We start from the raw sequence: 9,343 nt of genomic DNA, 5'->3' as shown, positions 1-9,343 counted from the left end.
GTGTGTGTGTGTGTGTGTGTGTGTGTGTGTGTGAAGATGATGAAGATGAAGATGATGACGTCTCAGCTCCAGATTTGCTTTGACTTCAGTTTTCCTTTCTTTTACAGGAATCCCATTTGTCTTTGCTTTTTCCCAGTTACTTTAGGGATCTATCTGATCTCTTGCATGAGTAGGTAGGTAGAGATGCCACCCACCCAACTCTACCAGTCCTGGAGGGTCTTGCAATATCCCGCTAGGACCTGGATTTTTCATGGTGCAGAATTTAAATGTACATAAAGGAGGGAGAAACAGGAGTATACCACTTACACTTCCGTCTTCACCAACAGACAAAAAGAGCACAAATAAGTAAACCCCTCCACAATATATAAGCTGAAGCTTCTGGCTGTATTCACTGCATGAGGAAACCATTCATAGAAGGCAAAGCCAGGCCAGACAAGAGGCTGAGTCATGCAGAAAAGAACAGAAATAAATCTGATGAAAGCTGAGGGTCCCAAGAGTAAGACATATCATATTGCATAAGACAATCCTAAAGAAAGTAATTTTGAAACCCTGTTAACAATGTTGAAAAAATTTGCTATGTAGGTATAGAAATGTCTAATTCTTATACCATCTATGAAGCTAGCTTCTCACACCACACTGTATTCCTAGTCATTACTAAAATGATGAAGTTGCCACATGCGTACACAAATCTTAAACTAAGATATTAATAATTATCACAACATAGTGCATTATTACATTAAAGATCAGTCGTTGAGAGGCCACCTAGTGGTAAAGAGGCTTGTCTGCATCTACTCTTTCAGGCATCTGATTTATATATGTAAGGCTCATCAGACCAGAGGATTGTTAAGGTCTAAACCAATGGTTTCTTTGGGTTTTGTTTGTTTGTTTTTACATCAAGGGAAATGTGAATATCTTAATAGCTGCAGACTGTTATTCTTACAGTGTTCAACAGGAAAGACTATTCAATTCATTATTTTTCATCTACATTCATTCTGATACATTTTTCTATAAAATTCAATTAACATACTTGTAATAGGCTTTGTTCTTCTTGCTTTTTAAATGGGAGGAGGGGAGTGGGACAGAAAGAAGTCAGAGCTGGAAATAAAATAAAGTTGCATTTTTAAAAAACTTTTCAATTAACATCTACTCCTTCTCTTTCTATATTTAAACCAATTATATTAAACCTTAAAAGTTCTCAAATTAAAGGTGAGGATGAACTCAATACTGAAAACATCCCAGATCTCTTCTTGATATTATCATCTGCATTTGCTGGTTAAGTGTAAATATGACTGATAAATTTTTAAAAGGTCACAATTTGATAATAACTTCAGGTTCATAAGCTTATAGCCTGAAAGTCAGATGAGATCTTGGCAGGAGTGGGGAACCTGTGGTCTTGAGGCCACATGTGACCTTCTAGATCCTTGAGTGTGGCCTTTTAACTGAGTCCAAGTGTTATAGAACAAATCCTTTTATTAAGGGGATTTGTTCTGTGAAGTATGGATTCAGTCAAAGGGCTGCACTTGAAGACCTAGAAGGGCACATGTGACCTTAAGGACCCAGATTCCCCACCCTGAGGATCAAGCCTTGATTCTGACAGAGGAGCAGGATGAGGGCCAGAGAGTTCAGTAACATTTTCTGACTATGGCTAGGTAATATAGTGCATGTTGCTGTCCAGAAAAACTTTGGCTCTTTGAAATTACCTGGATATGCTCTACTATTCATGGTATAGGAAGGAATGTAGCATGGGGGGTTGTGAACTGTATGATATCATATCTTTTAATGATTATTCAACAGGAAGTAGTTTTGCACATAACAACACTGTAGCACACATCTATTCGGTCTGGACATTCAGCTTTCTTTAGCAACAACAGAACAAACGTGGAAGCCTGAATGATTCTCATACATACCATCGCAAGATGGGCACACCATTTTTCAAAATGAGTTAGGCCCAACCCTATGTGCAAAGCAAAGGGCCCTAACATCCCCAAATCAAAACTCTGGGGGTGAGCCAAAGACTAAAATATTGGCAGAATCATGAGGCTTCAAAGAGATCTGCAGACCTACCAAACCAAAGAAAATCAGAAGGTGGGACTATGAGGTTCTATAGAGGACTGAATGGCTCTTTTCAGGCAGAGAATGGGATCTCCTGGGTCACAATTCCCAAATCTACATTTTGAGTAAGACAAGCTTGGCAGTCTCCTAACTGTGTCTCAACCAAGGGCAAGTAAACTGAAGGCATGCTAAGGGTAGGATAGGGAGTATATCAGAGTATAGGACAAAGAGTGTTCAAGTATGGCGGCATTCTGCTGCATGGCCATGGGGAAGCCATTCCATCTTTTCAGACCTTGGCTCCTTCAAATATAAAGAGAGAGAGCTGGACTGGATGGTTTTTAAGGGCCCATTCCACTCTGGCATGCTATGATTTTCCTATGATCTAGAGTTAAAACAACACCCAAACCTAGAAAGTCGGAAAGATGAGAGTGAGGCCATACAGAATGTCTAAGCTCAATGATTGTTCTACTACACACCTGTTACCTTCACATCTGGATTTCTTTATTCCTACTTATGAGTCAGAAAATTAAAACTTTGTTCAGATTTGGAGGGCGAGGACCTGCTTTCCAATCCACTCTGCTATCATCCTTTGCTACCTGTATGACTTGTACCAATTCACCTCATCTCTCTCAGGCTGTTTTCTCTTCCCTTCCTTCTCCAAGTCCCAAGATCTTCTGAACTTCCAGAATGAGGTTAGATGAAAGGTGATTATGTATCTGAACATAGGAATGGTTTATACAAGGAAAACCAAGCAATTTTCATGCTGTTACTAAAATGATCTTTTCCTGCATCTGTTCCATGGGGAGAAGTTTAATAGGCCTTGCCTATTGAACATCTACTGATTTCACATGAAGAAATACAAGTCTAGCTGTATCTACTTGGAAGATTGCCTTCCTTGTCCCATCCTTCAGGCCAACAAGGGAAACACCACCAAATCACAAAACACCAAACACTGCAAATCACAGCTATCAAATGTTTACCTAAAATTTTAAGTCCATGAAATGAAGAAAAATTTACTAAGGAACTTCACTCACAGCCATAGTGGTAAAGGGTGGCTCTCATTGCAGCAGCTGCACATTTTATGTCATGAAAGATTCATATGGAAACTTCCTTGGATTCCTGGGCCTAACCACAACTGTGGCAAATAAAACTGCTCCTCTAACCCCCCCAGATAGCAGGCTCCTAGAAAAGCATGACATCTCTTTGATGATTTGAATAAAAAACTGCCAACTTAGTCTTCTCATAAAAATAAATCCTACCCACCATGACCAACAAAAGACCATGGGAGCAAATATTTTAGCTAAAATGTCTAAGACTTGTCTGTGTCCTCAATTCCCATGCCTTCTTATCCCTCAGCAACTGGACCTGATCCGGACTTATGGATTCATCCCAACTCATGCCATCCCCAAATGGGGAATTTCAGGACACTAGGAGATTTCAAGGAATGAACCAAAAAACAAAATCAAATTCTCCATTGTGGAGAGACAATTCTGGAGAGGTAAGCGCAGAAGGAAAAGAGAATTGTTGGGGGAAGGAAAATCAAGAGAGTTATGATGAGCTTTACTTTAAAGCAAATCCAAACCACCAAATCTATCCCAGAACTTAAAGTACCTACATGGCATCTTATGAATCACATGACACCCAGGCCTACACCTGTACAATTATACATCTTAAAGTAAGAATGGGGATAGCTTCTGGTAGAAGAATAAGGCGATTTTTTTTCTTGAAAGAAAATTCAAGCAGTGAAAAATTTGCTCACAACAGTGGCAGACATTTTATTCTTCCTAAGATTGTTCCCAAATCACTGACAGTTGCCCTCTTCCTAAGGTGCCTTTCATTCTACCCCCAACTCTGTAGTTTTAAATGCTTTCTTTTATTCTTCTTTTCTTCTATTCCCTACCTCCCAGTCTATAAAATTTCCCTGTTAACATTAATTTTTGTATCCAGGCACATTCTACTCATCTCTCCCCATAGCTCAAGAGTTCTACCTAGCCTATTCTTCCAGGTAAGACACCTTCCCACAACCACTTGCATATAAACTTCAATAACCCAACACCTCCAATTAACACTGTCCAACTTCTCCTCAAAAATAGCCAGATAATGGCCACTAAGAGTGTCCTTTACACCGACAAATATTCATGTCCCATCTAAGCTCTAAGACCCAATAGCCCTTCTAGTCTCTCTCATTTTAGCGTAGCACAGAAAAGTGATGGGAATGGCAGACAGCCTTACTAATGACTACCCCCAGATCAATTCTTGATTGAATGAAAATCTAGTTCCAGCAGAGAGTCAGAAAGGGATGTAAAAACAGGAATTTCTCCTCTCTGCTTTCCAAAAGGTAGAAAATTAAGCCCAGGGAAGACAAAAGGGAACTAGACAGAGTCCATTTTCAGTAGTCATAAATAAGAAAGCAACTACATACCGGGACCATTTAAATTTAACAGTTTACTCTGAAGCCAGAATGAAGTTTATAATTAACTAAAATTTAGCTTATTTGTTATGAGTATTTTCTCCAATTTGACAAAAATCTAAATAAATTAATCTGAGTTATTAATAAAAATTAGAGATCATCTAGTCCCTAACCACTTCCATTCAACAGATAACTCCCTTTTTCACTTTCCCAAAACAATCATCCAATTTTCTCTTGAATACCTCTAGTATTAGTGAACTCTAGGCAACTAACTCTTGAGACAACTTATTCCATTTTCTAATTGTTAGAAAGCTATTCCTTTTATTGAGTTGAAATCTGTCTTAATGAAGCTTCTACTCAGTAGACTCAGAAGGAACAGTGACTTTCACGATTCTACACTCTCCTCTATGATAATCACATTTTAAGATCTCAAGTTGGAAGACCCTTCAGAAATCACCAAGTCTAAGGCTCTCATTTTACAAATGGTTTTAGGCAAATCAATCACTTTTTGTTAAAAAAAAAAAATTGCTTAGCAAAAATCCTGTTGTGAAGGTGGTATCAGGAGATCTGAGTAACATCTAAATCGCCCCACCCCTGATTATGAAATTTCTGTGGGAGAAAAAGCGAATAATGGGGCGGCCAGGTGGCACAGTGAGTAAGAACACCAGCCCCAGAGTCTGGAGAACTGGGATCGGTTCCGGCCTCAGATACTTGGCACCCACACAAAAATAACTAGCCATGTAACCTTGAGCAAGTTACTTGACCCTGATTGCTTTAAAAAAAAAAATAAAGAAAGAAAGAAAAAGCAAATAATATGATACTTAATGATATATGAAGGGACATATATGACTCTGTACCAAAGAATGAACTTGACGCTTTTATTTGAAACCTAAATTTCACATTGTGATATCTAAAAAGAAGTGTCACAAAGACAATATTCAAAAACACACAAATTGCTTTTAAGGAACTGACATTTAGACAAGTACAGAGCATCCCAAAAGTCTTAGTGCAGTTTTGAACTATTAAAGTCTAAAAGTGCAGGAAGGTTTTTGGGACACTCTGTAACATCTCACATAATGTAAATGAAATTTTAAGGGATCTAAAGGGGAATAATCTTCAAGTTGAGTAGATATAGGAATTGAGGAATATATGTAGTTGAAAAGAGGGTAATAGCAAGTCAATAAATGGGGTGGTTTTTTTGCTTTTTGGAGGGCAATTGGGGCTAAGTAACTTGCCCAAGGCCGCACGGCTAGGTTTTCAATAAACATTTATTAAGCACCTACCTACTAGGGGAAAGTGCTGGGATTACAAAGAAAGGCAAAAGACAGTCCGTGACTTCTTGCTGCTCACCCTCTAATAAGAGACACCACGAGCCATGTACAAATGAGCCATGTGCAGGGCACACAGGAACAGAACCAAAGAAAATGCAACTGTCTAATGGTAGGTAAGCAGTTGAGAATACTGAGCCGTGGAAAGTTTTGGGAAGCTCGCTTTCCTCTTTAATGGGTGTGTTATTGAAACATACAGAAGCAAGAAGAGCCAAGGAGAGCACCACACACTGGTCTCCAGCCTCTCAGGAGTGTATCAGTTACTCTTACTAATATTCACACAGGAACTGGGGCCTGGATGCATGATTTTATCAGTGCAGGAAGCTCCCAGTGAAGGATTCCTACCAAAGCAACTCATTACTTCCTCTGAAATACATAATTTTAGGCAGCAGCCTAGGGGCCTCAGAAGTTAAAGTGACTTACCCAGGACCACACAGTCACTATGTTTCAAGATGAGTGGGTGGGGGTGGAAGAGGGGTATATGAAAACAGATCTTCCTGGTTTAAGACCAGTTCTCTAGTCACTGCTTTATGTTGCCCCAATAATAATAATGATAATTCTTACTATTATTATTATAGCAGTTTTTCATGTAGTGCTTTAAAGGTTTCAAAACATTTTAGATACATGATTTCATTTAAATCTCACAACTAGGTGAGGTAGGTGCTAGGGCTATTATTGTCCTCATTTTATAAATAAGTGATGAAACAGAATGAAGGCCAGTTACAAAATGGAGTTGGTCTGGTGTGGGAATTGAAAGAACCAACTGGATTCTGTCTCATGAACACTGACTCCCATTTTGTGCTGCCACATGGATTATCCCCCATCTTGTTTTTCTGTAAATCATCCATGGGAAACTTGATAGTAAAACAGGGCTTCTTAAATTTTTTTCCACTCACCACCCCTTTTCGGCAGCTTTCACTGGCATAGCACGGCCTGAAGGCATGCATAGTGCAAAGTACACATGTTAAGTGTTCAGAACCAAGGCTGCAGTGGAGTTACTCAATGCCACATAGGCAAGAGCTGCCAGAAACACCTCCCAGATTCATTACGTGTTTGATTTTTAATTAATTTTTCATCGTGCATTCAGAAACCTTTTACTGTTGCCAAATTTTTCAAAACCTTATTATGTGGGGTCACAACCCACAGTTTGAGAAACACTGGTAAGCTATTTATTGTTTCATAAATATAGGTGGATGCATCTTCCAATTCTGGGAAGGGAAAGATCTCAAAACCCACTCTCCCCCTCCCAATGCAACTGAAACTCACTCTTTCCTTCATGCAACTTGGAAAATCCATCATCTTTCTTTCAATTAGAAATCATACTACCTAACCTTGTATCCTGGTTTAGATGTTGTTTTCTGTGCATAAATCTATTTTCCCCATATTTGGGATCCTGTGCCAAGCTGAGGAGACCTAGTCCTGATTTATTTTGTAACTGGAATGCATTGCTTAATAAATCACTATCCTCAGAAGCTCAAACCTTGGTTTCCTCAGTTGCTCAGATTTCATTATCACATGAGGAAACTGAAATATAAAAACAGGACCCTATGTCTTAACAGGATCATCAATTTTGAATTAAAACAGAAGCTTAAAAATGACGAAACTGTGTCTGAGAAAAGTGAAATGTATTGTCCAGCATCATAACTATTTAAATATGTGAGGTAGGATTTGAACCCTCATCTCTGTGCTTCCGGTTCCAAGGCCTTATCCACTTTTCAAAGTTGCCTCGGATTCTGTCTTTATTCTTCCTTCAGTTGCCTTTGTGAGCCTAGTCAATAGTCAGCATAGTGGAGCAAGGGAAGAGTCGGGGCTCTGAACTAAGCAGTAGTAGGACTGTGGCCTTGGACCAGGTTACACAGGAAGACGAGTGAGGCACAGTCAATAATCAGCATAGTGCTCAGCCCTTTCAGAAGAAGCCACCCTGTCAGAAAGTTCCAACTCTTCCAGAAATTACCCAGCTACTACGGAGGCAGCTCCTTCCCAGACATCTTTACAAACATCTTCCCAGATTTCACGACCCAGGTAACCATAGGATGGTCATGCAGTCGGCAGGCATGAGAAAGATCTGCTTTCTCCTTGCCATGATACTTCATAGGAATAATCTCTTAAATCTGTATTTTGCTCTTGCAGAAATGCTCTTGGTTACTCCTTTAACAACCCTTTGGGGTAAAATAGGACAAGTTATTATTCCTTTCTTGTAGATAAAGAGACTAAGGTTGAGTGAGCTACATGACATACTCAATGAGATCCCTCAGGTACAAGCAGAGTCGCATCTTAGCTATACCTATTGCTAGACTATTGTTTTTGGTTGTTTTTATTCTTAATCAAATTTCCTCAGCTAGACTGAACAATGGTCAGAGCATGGGTCCTGGAGTCAGGATGACCTGAATTCAAATTTGGGCTCAGATACTTACTGTGACCCTGGGTAGGTGGATTACATTACTAACCACTGTCTGCTTCGGTCTCCTCTACTGTTAAATGAAGATAATAGCATCATCTTCCTCACAGGGTTGCTGAGAGCTTTAGCACACTGCCTGGCACATAGTAGGCATCTAATAAATGCTCCCTCTCTTCCCCTGTACCCTTACCTCCCAGTTTAATTACTGTTAGTAGACTCTTTCAGAGACAGAGAGTCTTGAGTATTACATTAAGAAATGGAAAAAGATCAAAACAGAAATGCTGCTATTATATGCACATTTGATTTCTGTTACATGGTGGATGAAATTATCTCAACCTATCTAGGACAATAGCTAACACTTTTTTAATCATCCTAAAGCATTACCATGATCACGTCACTCCATACGAAAACCTTCTATCATGGCCCCATTACCTATAAAATGGTATTTAAATTCCTCATTTAGGGAGTCCAAACTCTCTGCAGTCAAGCTCCCATGATATCACCAACAGAGAATGTAGAGAGCAAATGGGGTAGGGAACCTGCAGCCCTCTAGGTCCTCAAGGGCAGTCCTTTGAATAAAAACTTGACAGAACAAATTCCTTTAATAAAAGGTTTTGTTCTGTAAAACTCAGTCAAAAGGCCACACCCAAGGACATAGAGGGCCACATGTGGCCTTGAGGTCACAGGTTCCCCACTCCTGGAAGACAAAGCCCTTGGTAGCATCCGCCATGGCAGAGACTTTCCTAGGCAGTTTCTTTGTTTCCCAAAAGGCACCAAAATATCTCTGGTCATTTTGGGGACACAATCTCTCTTCCCCTCAATCTACCATTACAGTTTTGGGGATATATTTTCCCTCCAGCAAAACCAAAGAGACATATATAAGTCTTACCTTGAAAGAAGCTTTTCACCCTGAGATAGCTGACGCTGAGACGTAAGACTGAAAGCTTGTCCAGTTTTGAAATGATGTCAGGTGGAAAAGGCAGCAGACTGGCAAGATGATCCAGCTCAGCATTCAAACGATCTCGGTGCCTCTTTGAAGGATTGGATTTTTCATTCCCCACAGCCGGCCTTCTGTGGGAATACAGGTCAGGCAATGATGGTCAGCCCTTTCATCATGTGCATTCAGATATTAACTGGTCAAATGCAATGGGATAA

The 9,343-nt window shown here is 39.8% G+C and overlaps 1 protein-coding gene across 1 annotated transcript in view; it reads right to left on the bottom strand.

Annotated features, from left to right (window-relative positions):
• The window catches only part of AHRR (aryl hydrocarbon receptor repressor), a 264,267-nt gene that overhangs the window by 227,688 nt on the left and 27,236 nt on the right, over positions 1-9,343 (bottom strand). The window contains exon 3 of the mRNA XM_069076018.1: positions 9,078-9,259. Coding sequence (XP_068932119.1) covers positions 9,078-9,259 — 182 coding nt within the window. The remainder of the gene's footprint in view (positions 1-9,077; positions 9,260-9,343) is intronic.

The sequence above is a fragment of the Petaurus breviceps genome, unplaced genomic scaffold (assembly GCF_028583685.1).
Source record: "Petaurus breviceps papuanus isolate PSGF00001 unplaced genomic scaffold, PetGlider_PUasm1.0 151, whole genome shotgun sequence".
Lineage (NCBI taxonomy): Eukaryota > Metazoa > Chordata > Mammalia > Diprotodontia > Petauridae > Petaurus > Petaurus breviceps.
Note: the sequence above shows the minus strand (reverse complement) of the source record. Positions and strands in the feature narration are given on the sequence as shown.